General features: G+C 48.1%; 1 protein-coding gene across 2 annotated transcripts in view; it reads left to right on the forward strand.

Annotated features, from left to right (window-relative positions):
* Positions 1–12,515, forward strand: part of LOC111151143 (neuron navigator 1) — a 173,910-nt gene that overhangs the window by 133,901 nt on the left and 27,494 nt on the right. For both annotated transcript variants that reach the window (XM_022508935.1, XM_022508936.1), the window contains 6 exons: positions 6,022–6,160; positions 6,605–6,902; positions 8,320–9,013; positions 9,495–9,938; positions 10,544–10,585; positions 11,329–11,477. In XM_022508935.1, coding sequence (XP_022364643.1) covers positions 6,022–6,160; positions 6,605–6,902; positions 8,320–9,013; positions 9,495–9,938; positions 10,544–10,585; positions 11,329–11,477 — 1,766 coding nt within the window. The remainder of the gene's footprint in view (positions 1–6,021; positions 6,161–6,604; positions 6,903–8,319; positions 9,014–9,494; positions 9,939–10,543; positions 10,586–11,328; positions 11,478–12,515) is intronic.

Consider the following 12,515-nt stretch of genomic DNA (forward strand, 5'->3'; position numbering starts at 1 on the left):
GAAACAGGAAGTGAGACGTTTGAGATTTGGAGGGAAGATTAAAGGATATGAGGCGATCAGTAAACAAGAAAATGAATATCCTGCTGAGAAAAATCTTTAATTTACTGCCATAACCTGTTTTCTAGTCCTTTAGAAATATCCCTTGACAAGAGTCATTTTCATCATCTTGTTTATATCTGACTTAATCTCTCATATGTTTATTCTGACTTATTTTCTCTTCCGTTCCAAGAATGGATAAAAATGGTAAAGTGTCGTATTCCTCCAACAGCCTTCCCAGAATGAACACTTCCACACCATGCAAAGTAAATGGTACAAACGTACAAGAGAACATTTCTCTTGGGGCACCTGGGTGGCTCAGTGGATTAAGCCTCTGCCTTCGGCTCAGGTCATGAATCTCAGGGTCCTGGGATCGAGCCCCGCATCAGGCTCTCTGCTCAGCAGGGAACCTGCTTCCCCCTCTCTCTCTGCCTCTCTGCCTCCTTGTGGTCTCTGTCTGTCAAATAAATAAATAAAATCTTAAAAAAAAAAGAGAGAGAGAACATTTCTTTTCTATCAGCTGCCTGTTGGTGATGGTGGTCTGGATTTACAAGTAGGCTGGATTACAAACGAATATTAACTTTCTCTGCATTTGGTTTTTCTCCTAAATTTAGACCTAGTTGGTTGCTGCCCAACCCTCTTTTCTGCCCCTGAGATCTATGTGAAAAAAAGATTTAAAGAGAAACAGGAGATCGCAAAACCCGGCTTAGAGTGACCCGAGAGAGTTTCTTTGTGCCAAAGAACTGATGCAGTAGCCTTGGTGAGCTCTGAGCCCTGCCCTCCTCTTTGTTTATTGTTTGGGTGCCATATTTATTTATTTATTTTTTAAAGATTTTATTTATTTATCTAAGAGGGAGAAGCAGACTCCCTGTTGAGCAGGGAGCCCGGTGCGGGGCTCATTCCCGGGACCTGGAGTTCACGACGAACCAGAGCCGAGGGCAGATGCTCAACCAACTAAGCCTCCCAGGCACATTTGGTGCCATATTTAAGCTGCTTGTCTTTCTCCTTCTGAACTTGAATGAACAGGCAGTTACCCTGTAGTAAGTCTGGCTCATTAGCTGATAGTCTGCAAATTCTTCTAGAGACTTTCCGTTATTAGCCCTTAGGCAGTCATGTTTTGGGTGGGACAGCGTCTATCCAGCCTCTTTTCTGCCAGGCTCTTGATTCTTCAAAACATCATCCAGATTGTTCCTTCTGGCTCTTCCTGATTTGGTGACGGAACTGCAAAGTTAATGTGTCTTCTCCTCACTCTACTCAGAATCTCCCCATCAGAACGTCTAATCCAAAAGAGCAGGCTCGTTTAAGTGTCATTCAGAGGTGTTTTCCTGCTGGCAGCACTAGTTTAATATAGTTCACAACTACCACAAGAGTAAAATGATTATAAAGGGTTTGGGGTTTCTTTTTTCTTTTTTCTTTTCTTAATACATTATTTATTTGTCTTTCCTCTGTCAAACCCAAAGCCAGCCACTTTCCCCAGGCTGCCTGGGGAGATACAGGAAAAAGATCAGACAAGACAGATAAGATACAGGAGAAAGACCTAAGGGAGGTAGAGATGGCTCCTTCCCGTGGCAAAGAGGCTGAGAAAGGCCACCATCAGGCGAAAGAGCTGCAGGGCCTCAAAGAGGGCAGAATCCAGAATGGCATAGAACAGCTTTTGCTTCAGCGAGGGCTTCTTGGCATAACCCATGATGAGGCTTCCAAACACAGCCCCAATTCCAGCCCCAGAGCCAGCCAGCCCTACCATGGCAGCCCCAGCCCCAGCCCCAGTGAACTTGGCTGCTGTGTAGATGTCCCTTGGAACGGTGCTGGATAGGAAGCTGCGGGTGGGAATAAGTGAGGTCGGGGCGAGGGGCTGCCAGGCTGCTGAGTTGGGCTCTCATCTGTCAGTGTCTCTGGTGGTTTTAGCACCGCCGCAGACAGTGATCCTCTCAACAGCGGAGAGGTGCTCCTGACCAAGAGACGAACTTGGCACATGCATCCATTTTCAGGGGACGATAGGCTGTGGCAGGAGAGCTGCTCCCAGTGCAGGGAAGACGGCGGGGGGTGGGGGCGGTTCTTTGTTCCTTAAGTCTTAACACCCCAAGGACAAAAAATAGGAGGGGGAAGAGATCATAGCCACAAAGCTGGGGGAAGCCGGAAATCGGAATGGCACGTGTGAACCGATTGAACCAACTTAAAGCTGAATCCTGAGCCAGTGGTGGGGAAAGCTGCACAGCCACTGTGTTTGCAGCTCTGAACCCTCAAAAAAGCTTGACAATTGTGACACCAGGTGCCCTTAGTGGAGGGAAGAGAGGAAACTAAAATCAGGAGGATTGGTTTAAAATTTATATAAGAAACACTTAACTCTCTATCCTCTCTTTTGCTACTTCCGGAAAGGCAACTCTAGTCATGAGTTTGGAAGATTCATCTCCAGGAAATCTGAAACCCCCAAGAGAAAAAACTTAAATAAGTCCAATCACATCTCCCTATACTGAACCCGTAATTGACAAGTCCCACCAGTGTACACAAAGTTTCTGAATAACCTGTCATGGGTGTTCCAGTCTTAACTCTGCGCAAACAGCCAAGGATCACCCAACAGGAAAGCAGGGTCTGTCGTCTGAAAGTCTCACCAGTACAAACAGAGAAAAGCTACTTGGAGCCAGAAACTGTACAAAGAGATTGTAAATCTGGCCCTCCGAATAAATGAGTGAATGAGTATCTTTGAGAGTTATAGGATTGCATCCTTGAAGGAAAGAACAATATACTATTTTTAAAGTACGCTTAAAATTTTAAATATGATAGCAGAAATGAAAATTGTAATGGAGGCAACTGAAGGTAAAAATTACGGCCAGTGCCCCAAAAGTGGAGTTCAAAAATAAATGGATGGAGGGGTGCCTGGGTGGCTCAGGGGGTTAACACTCTGCCTTCGGCTCAGGTCATATCTCAGGGTCCTGGGATCGAGCTCCGCATCAGGCTCTCTGCTTGGCGGGGAGCCTGCTTCCCTTTCTCTCTCTCTGCCTGCCTCTCTGCCTACTTGTGATCTCTGTCTGTCAAGTAAATAAATAAAATCTTAAATAAATAAATAAATGGAGGTAGTGCTGGACAATAAGGAAGACAGTATCAGCCTCGAAATCTATCATCTGAATAATAGACCTTCTAGAAGAGAGAACTGAAAAATGGAGAGGAGAAAGTCATCAAAGAAATAATGCCTGAAAACTTCTAGATGAAAAGGGCCCAGGAAGGTATCTAACTCAAAGAATAAAAATCAGTCCACACCAAGGCATGTCATTAATGATACTTTAGAATACCAGGGAAGATGCTAAAACTTTCCAGAGAGAAACAGGTCACGTGTTAGGGACAAGAAATCAGAATGGCAACAGGAGAGGCCAGACAATGGAGCGATGCCTTTACATTCTCAGAGGAGATTACTTTCAGTTTAGAATTCTGTGGCTAGCCAAAATTTCACATGTAAGAAACAGAGCAAAGACATTTTATAATGTGTCAGATCTTACCAAGTTTGCTTCTTCCCAAGGTTCTCCTTTCAGAAACCTCCTAGAAGAGAGGTACTTCTCTAAAACGAGAAAGTAAACCAGCAAAGAGGGAGACTGAGGTTATAACTGAGGAGCCTGGTCAAGAGGACCCAGGTGATGACATGTGGTCCTGTAACGTCAGCTATTCTGCAGATCCAGAGAGCAAGCAGCAGGAACGCAGAAGCGTTGGAATATTCTCGAAGGAAGCACAAGAAACCGTTAACAGTGGTTTCTTTAAAAAGTAAAAGTGGGAGGGCAGAAAGGGGGCATTTTTCCTTTTTCCCATTATAGTTTCATGTAATGTTTGAGTCTTAACTATAACATCCATTATTTTCCTAATATTTGTCTTAAAGAAGGAAAATGGGCTCCTTCCCGGGGAGCATCTCCAGTGGAAGAGCTTAACCATTGGGTAAGGACAACAGAATTTTTCTTTTGTCCAGAATCTGCAAAGGAATTTTCCTAGGAAATCTTTAAATCTTCTAGCCAATCTTGCCCAAGAATTTTAGGCTGATACCCTCTCACTTTATGGAAAGAGTCTGTGAGTTGGGAGGAATGTCTTTTGGGCGAGGAGGACTGAAACCCTTTCTGAGAAGATGCACTCCCCTCCCTTACTTCACCGTGAGGCTTTCCATAAATGTAGGGCAAAGGAAAGGTTTCCTTTAGACTGGTGGACTACAGCAGTCCTTGCCTTTTTTTTTTTTTTTTTTTTTTTTGCAAGAGCCCTTTCATAAGACTTTGCTCCATTCCAAGACCTTCATTACCAATAATTAATCTCAGATGGAAGGCTCAATGCTACAGGCTTCTTCTGTCTTTGACCCAAGAGAACATGTTGTGAATAGTTTGTTTGTTTGCTTGCCAGAGATCTTATCTTGATCCAGAAGAGCTGATAGGATCATAAAGCCAATTTATCTTTCCTCCTCGGTATTCTTTCTCTACAAAATGGGGGCTGTGATATCTTAGCCCAAGATAAATGCTGGATTAATATATGTCATGGGTGGAGGGAAAAAGAGGTTGCTTGTTTTAGTAAGGGCTGTATTGCTTAGTAATAAAATTGAAATCACTCTGTAGTGTGTTCTAATCCCCATCCTTTCTTTGCTGTTTCTCAATGTATTGGGATTAATCACTCCAGAACAGCCAAGCCAAATGTCCAAACCACCCACTTTCCTCTTCCCAGCAAATAAATTAAAGGGAGGCCAGCTGAAATCTGGGCCAAGAACTTAGATGGCTTGTATGTCTGACTTTTGTTCCATGATCTGAAACTCAAAATAAATCAAAAAGGAAAAATTTTCCAGACACCGGCTAATTCACAAAAAACATCTTCAGCCTCTTAATCCTTCACACACGCAAAGCTGACAAACAAACCTGTGAACACAGATGCCAGGGTTTAGAGAATAGATTCCTACAGGCACAAACAAAAGCTCTCATAGTGTGGTCTTCCTGAAGTCCGTGTTTGAGTTGTGGGCTCTAAAACTTGAGTGAAATCTAAAGGACATTTTTGGGTCCAGGAGGAAGTAATAGAAACGGTGGAAGGCGTAGAACACAGGACTATTGAAGAAAGGTTCTAGGAGACAGATTTTGAACTCAGAAAATAATGTGAAGAAGAAACTTGCCAACAGCCAATAAGGAGAGGACAAAGGAAGTTGGTATCAATGGCAGAAGAGGCTATTTAGGTCATATGGTAAGAATTAACTTTCTAACTGCAAAAGTTGTTAAACACAAAAATGAACAGCCGAGGGAGATTGTAGAGTCCAAGGTCCAAAGTGATGGAGGCTGCATTAATTTCACTTAGTATACGAACCAGGGTTCTTTATAGGAAGACTTGCAGGTACAGACGCTCAACACCAGTCTCTCCCAGATACCACAGATCTGATATTCCAAGCAGTTGGCGGGAAAAGGAAACCATTCAGCACAAATTTGGGGCTTCTGCTTGGCCACAGCTCCTAAAGTGTGGTTCATTTATCAGCAGAGCAGTACATGCTGCTTGGAAGGGAAGCCTGATCCCAGGGTCAGGGAATTGTATAAGCGGGGGAGCAATGAGAAACGATGGAGTCAGGGGGTCCTAGAAAAGATAAATCTTTTTCTGGTCCTTGTTACCAGGTATGAAAAACTTTGGGAAAGTACCTGGAGAACACATCCAGAAATGAACAAAGACATGGTACCTATAAGGATGGAGACCGTTGATCGGGAGAGGAAATTGTATGATTAGACGGATCCCAGAATTACTTTGTCTTTATGCTATCCCTTTCTGTTAAGGGAATGTAATGTCTTCCTTTGCCAGATAAAGGCAGAGTCTCTTTTATAAAAGAACGCCGCAAATCATATTTCAAGTTACTGGCAAACTCGGGACTAACCTTCAGGCTTTCTCCTCTTGGCCAGTCTGTATATTGGAATACAGCTGTTCTTCCATCCATATGATAATTTTATTCCTTGCCTTGGCTTCTGTTTTAACTGATAACCTTTATCTCCTGTCCTACAGCTGGGATGAAAGCAGCTCCATTAGCAGTGGGCTCAGCGATGCCTCAGACAACCTCAGCTCAGAAGAGTTCAATGCCAGCTCCTCCCTCAACTCCCTCCCAACGACTCCCACTGCCTCTCGCAGAAACTCTACAATAGTGGTACGTGAGTTCGCAAACACCTAGGCCACCCTCTCAAGATGAACCACGGGCCAGATGCATTGGCACATACACCCACCCGCTCCCTGGGATTGGTTCCCTTGTGCCTTTGCCAGGTCCTTTCAGAGCTGGTCCAAAAAAACCTGAGGCTACCAAGCGGTCACCTAAGACATTAGCTGTTGTCTTAGGAGCCCCTGTATTTAGCGCCCATGCCAACTTGGAATGATGCGTGTAAGAGCTATTCCAACCAGAGAAGAAAAAAAAAAGCCCTGAGACACATAGGATGTCTTTTCTCCGGCCCCCTAGAGATGTACGTAGAAACCCTGGGTTGACATAACACTCGGGAAAGAGTGGGGCCACCCACCCACCAGAATCCATCCCCTCTGCCTCCTTTTTTTCCATCCCCAGGTGAGCATCTCACACTGCTTTTTCTCGTCTTTTCCTCAGCTCCGCACAGACTCAGAGAAGCGCTCACTGGCCGAAAGTGGGCTGAGCTGGTTTAGTGAGTCAGAGGAGAAGACCCCCAAAAAACTGGAATACGACAGTGGTAGCCTGAAGATGGAACCCGGGACTTCGAAGTGGCGGAGAGAGCGGCCCGAGAGCTGTGATGATTCATCCAAGATTGGAGAACTGAAAAAGCCTGTGAGCCTGGGACACCCTGGTTCCCTGAAGAAGGGCAAGACCCCGCCAGTGGCCGTCACGTCCCCCATCACTCACACAGCCCAGAGCGCCCTCAAAGTCGCAGGTGAGCCCCGAGGAAAGGAAGGGACAAGGGTGAAGACCTTGTTTCTTGGGTTGCTCCTCTTTTTAACGGTCCTTAACCCACAGGATGATAGCAGATGTTTGCAGAGTGCTTTAATGGTTATGATCTGGTCTTCACAACAGTCCTGTGGGTTAGGGAAGATGGATATTACTATCTCCACTCGACAACTTTAGAAATAACAACTCAAAAGGGTAAAGTGGCAGAGCCAAAATCATACAGCTCGAAAGAGGTAGAGGACGGAGTGTGTTATGTTCAGAGACTAGTTTGACCTGCCTTCATACACTTGCCAAGACCATCGGCTGGTGTACTTGTCTTTACAAGGTGCTTGCTTGACCTCCCAGGGAGGTCCCAAGAAAACAATAGATCAGAATTGTATTGCCCCCAAAGTTGGCCCCTTGCGTAGCTTCTCGCCTTTGTCCACATTTCCTTCCAGTCTCTACTTACAAAGAGGTATGACCATACCCTATATGCATCCCCTCCTTTTTTTCCTTCCTTGACCAGTTGTTTGATGCACTTTTTTTTTTTTAATTTTTTATTAACATATACTGTATTATTAGCCCCAGGGGTATAGGTCTGTGAATTGCCAGGTTTACACACTTCACAGCACTCACCATAGCACATACCCTCCCCAATGTCCATAACCTAACCCCCCTCCATCCCCTCCTCCCCCCAGCAGCCCTCAGTTTGTTTTGTGAGATTAAGAGTCTCTTATGCTTTGTCTCCCTCCCGATCCCATCTTGTTTCATTTTTTCCTTCCCTACCCCTCAAACCTCCCCTGTTGCCTCTCAAATTCCTCATATCAGGGAGATCATACGATAATTGTCTTTCTTGGATTGACTTACTTCGCTCAGCATAATACCCTCTAGTTCCATCCACATTGTCGCAAATGGCAAGACTTCATTTTTCTTTCGATGGCTGCATAGTATTCCATTGTGTATATATACCACATTCTCTTTATCCATTCATCTGTTGATGGACATCTAGGTTCTTTCCATAGTTTTGTTATTGTGGACATTGCTGCTATAAACATTCAGGTGCACGTGCCCCTTCAGATCACTACATTTGTATCTTTAGGGTAAATATCCAGTAGTGATGCACTTCTTTCTTAATAACCTTTGTGGTTGCCTCTGCCATTTGAACCAGAATGGAATATCCTGCTGTAGAAGGAGAAAATAACAAAAAGCAAAACCAGCCAACAAAACCCTGAGGCCGCTCCTGCCCGGTCTCCTTCCTCTGGCCAGAAATGCCATCAGCTTACGTAGTGCCCACTCACCTGTGTACCAGAGTACGTTGACAATGTTCCCTTCTCCTGTGGAGGGAAAGAAAAGGATTTGCTGGGATACTGCTGTGATGTTGGCCAGTTTCGGCTACCCTTACTTCCTTTCCTGCCCTCTTGTAGGCAAACCTGAAGGCAAAGCTACCGACAAGGGCAAACTTGCAGTGAAGAACACGGGGCTGCAGCGCTCCTCATCGGACGCCGGCCGGGACCGCCTGAGCGATGCTAAGAAGCCTCCCTCCGGCATTGCCCGCCCCTCCACTTCGGGATCTTTTGGCTACAAGAAGCCGCCTCCTGCCACAGGCACCGCTACCGTCATGCAGACGGGTGGTTCAGCCACTCTCAGCAAGATCCAGAAGTCCTCAGGCATCCCTGTCAAGCCCGTGAACGGACGCAAGACCAGCCTAGATGTGTCCAACAGTGCGGAGCCTGGGTTCCTGGCTCCTGGCGCCCGTTCCAACATCCAGTACCGAAGCCTGCCCCGGCCAGCCAAGTCCAGTTCTATGAGCGTGACCGGCGGCCGGGGCGGACCTCGCCCTGTTAGCAGCAGCATTGACCCCAGCCTCCTCAGCACAAAGCAGGGGGGCCTTACCCCTTCCAGACTAAAGGAACCTTCCAAGGTGGCCAGTGGGCGGACCACTCCAGCCCCTGTCAATCAGACGGATCGGGAAAAGGAGAAAGCCAAAGCCAAGGCAGTGGCCTTGGACTCGGACAACATCTCCCTGAAGAGCATTGGCTCCCCAGAGAGTACTCCTAAGAACCAAGCCAGCCACCCTCCGGCCACCAAGTTGACAGAGCTGCCACCAACCCCTCTCAGGTACCCAAACTGGGCGGCTTCTTCCTCATCTGTCTGCTCTTTATTTTCCATATCCGTGTACTCCTGAGACTAAGCGAGGCATGGCATGGCCACTGTTTGCCACTGGGCCTTTGCACGGCTTTTCCCCAGCCCCCCACTCCCCTGTATGCCAAGTTGCTTCTCCCCAGTCAACCCTTAACCTGTCTTCAGTGCTTGTACTAGTGGTTTTACTATTGTCTACTGACACACGTGTATCCATTTGTATGTAAATCGGCCTGTGTCTCCCACATGCATGTGCCGTCCCCCTCACTAAGACTTGAAGGACCCCAAGTCACACAAGCAGATTTCCTTCCAACGTATTTCACGACAGCATTGGGATAAGCCTCTGCTTGAACAGCCAGACACAGGGAAATGAGACTTGGAGTACTCTAAGGTCCCATCTGCCTCTTGCTTCTGGAACTCTGTGGTTCTAAATACTTTATTTAATTTTCACTTCCCTCAGGGCCACAGCTAAGAGCTTTGTCAAGCCACCCTCACTAGCCAACCTAGACAAGGTCAACTCCAACAGTCTGGATCTGCCATCATCGAGTGATGCCCACGCTTCCAAGGTCCCAGACCTGCATCCCACAAGTTCAGCAAGCGGGAGCCCTCTTCCTTCTTGCTTCACTCCCAGTCCAGCACCCATTCTCAATATTAACTCAGCCAGCTTCTCCCAGGGCCTGGAGCTGATGAGTGGTTTCAGTGTCCCCAAAGAGACCCGCATGTACCCCAAACTCTCAGGCCTGCACAGGAGCATGGAGTCCCTCCAGATGCCAATGAGCCTGCCCAGTGCCTTCCCCAGCAGTACTCCTGGTCCCACCCCACCTGCCCCTGCCGCTGCACCCCCAGAGGAAGAAACAGAAGAGCTGGCCTGGAGTGGAAGCCCCAGAACTGGGCAGTTGGACAGGTGGGTGGAGAGGGACACCTCAGAGCCTGGGTCTGTCTCTGTGCCTCTGGCTCCTTTCGCCATCAGTTAAGACGGTCCCGTATTTCATTGTCACATTGTTGCTTTAAACGTTTTTTCACACACGTGAAGTAATTTCGTTTGCTTCACAACAGCGCTGTGAGGTAAGTAGGTTTTCAGTGACTATGTTTATACATCATCATCATTATTATTATTACTATCACTGTGATGATTGTACACGGGGTGCACTGGTACACAGACTAATTAAGTGAGGTAGCCAAGATTTCATAATTAGTTTCACCTGTAATCCAAAGCGTTTACTTTTGAGGCCACACTGGCTTCTATTAGATCACACCTTAATAGGATCTTTTAAATAGCCAGCCACATCCTGATGCCCAACAGAGGAAGACATTAGCGTTTCCGTTGAATCTCTCGAGTTGTGAGCCCAGAGGCGGACTACAGCGATCTTCCTATTTTGTTCACAGAGTTAAAGGGGCTCACAGTTTGATGTCCTGTGTTAGCTGTTGTGTCACACGAACCTGTGGTCCCAAACTCTGGTTTCTAAGATGGACTCACATGCTTTTCTCTCTTTTTATTTTTTTGCACAGTAATCAGCGGGATCGGAACACTCTTCCCAAGAAAGGGCTCAGGTAACCAACTCTTCAATGTGTTTGCCATTCCCCATATCTGGGGCTCCTGGTCTGTATGGAAAAAACTGTGACTTGACCTGTCCTGAGTCCCAGTCATGAATTCAGGGTCCCCTTTAGCTGAGTTACTGGCATGTGGTTCCTGCACGTGTACCTCCTAGTGCCCCATCCAGGCTTGCTGTGATGTGTGAGGTGGCCTTATAGCCTGTGTTCTTCCTTGGTGACAGAGGAGAAACAAGTCGGCCTGTGGGACTCCTCCACCTGCCTGTCCCAGCCCATGCTAGCCCAATCCTGATCGAACGTCCTCTCTGTAATTTTCCTCCTTCAAAATTGGTTGAGAGAATAGGCTACCTTGGGGGCCATTCAGATGGGATGAGCAGGACACCCCAGTCCTCCACAGGACTGTGGCACTGAGTTCTTCAGTGAGGTGAACTCCTGCCCTTGGGAAGGCCACATATGGAGCTGTAAAACTCTGTCCTGAGCTTCTGGGTAGAGGCTCTCCTGGCCCCCTGTCATTTCAGTCCCCACCTCAGGGTATCCCATAGAGATACCTGCCGGTCCTTCGGGACTCTCTTGATGGTGTGGGAGAAGACGCTGAGTCCGCACGTGTCTTCCTCCCTCCTTAGATGGTTCTGTCCGCTCCCCCTTTTCCTTGTCATGCGTTCCAAACCTCCACACCCGCCAGACCTCTGCTCTGATAGCCCTTTGTAGCTGCGCAGACTGAGCCCTTCTGCTGTGCCCTACAGGTACCAGCTTCAGTCCCAGGAGGAGACCAAGGAGAGGCGACACTCCCATACCATTGGTGGGCTGCCCGAATCCGACGACCAGTCAGAGCTGCCTTCCCCCCCTGCACTCTCCATGTCCTTGAGCGCAAAGGGCCAACTTACCAACATAGGTCAGTGCTTCTGGTCACTCGCTGTGGCACGGGATGAGGCAGGGCTCACCCTGCCGTGTGAGGCAAGGCAGCTGGACTTCAGGCTCCATCTCCTCTCTGACTCCCACTATATTGGGTCGCTTCATGGTGCCTCAGTTTATCCATCCAAAGTCAGACTGAAGGCAGAGTGCTCTAAGGTCCTCAACTGAGAAGTCGCCCCCAGGCACAAGGAGTAGGGAGCTTGTGGCATTGGAGAGTCTGAGCGATGGCGCGGGAAAGCCATCAAGCGAGGCCCAGAGATCAGACTAGCACAGGGAGCAGGCAGTCGGCGGTGGAAAGGAGCCGCCAGGCCCAGGGCAGCAACACTACGTGGCTGGGCTGGCGGAGAGGAAGGAGGGAACCGTTGTTGATGGCAGACGATGGGACCAGCCTCATCCTGAAGGCAGCGTGCCTGAAGACACATCCTGGCCTTTCGAAAGCCTGAGGAGAAAGTCTGGCAAGGAGGGAGGCAGGAAGAGAAGGCTGATTCAGAGGCAGGGAGGGGAAGAAGCTTCAGGTGGAGGCCTGACCCCAGGGAGCAGCAGGCCATGATGGGCCCAGGGCGAACCCCTTTAGGACAGAGCCTGGGGCAGGCGTGTGCTTTGCTGTGTCTTGCTAGATCCACCTCCTCATTCAGCTGAGTGAAGGAACGCAGTAAGGGGACACGAGGACGGGCTATGGGACGACTATGGGGAATTTGAGGAAAAACTAGGAACCAGGATCGTTTTGCCTAGAGAAGGGAGTGACTTGTAAGGAAAGGTCATCTGCTCTCTGAAGGGCCGTCAGGTGGGGGACGGGGCCAGCTTGTCCTCCGTCTGCACTGAGAACCAAACCAGAGGAAAGGCATGGATGCTGCAGGCTGAAGGTGCTGGGCTAAACCGTGATCACCTTACGTGTTCGAAAGGGCCAAGGCAGGTGTAAAATCTTCTTCACAGGTCCTTATGGAGGGAGTAGACCTCCGTCTGCCTCTGTGGAGACAGAATAGGCAAGGGGAGCTGTGGGTGTGAACCCAGGGAGGCT

This window comes from Enhydra lutris, unplaced genomic scaffold, assembly GCF_002288905.1.
Source record: "Enhydra lutris kenyoni isolate GAN:26980312 unplaced genomic scaffold, ASM228890v2 scaffoldscaffold25, whole genome shotgun sequence".
In the NCBI taxonomy this organism is placed as follows: Eukaryota; Metazoa; Chordata; class Mammalia; order Carnivora; family Mustelidae; genus Enhydra; species Enhydra lutris.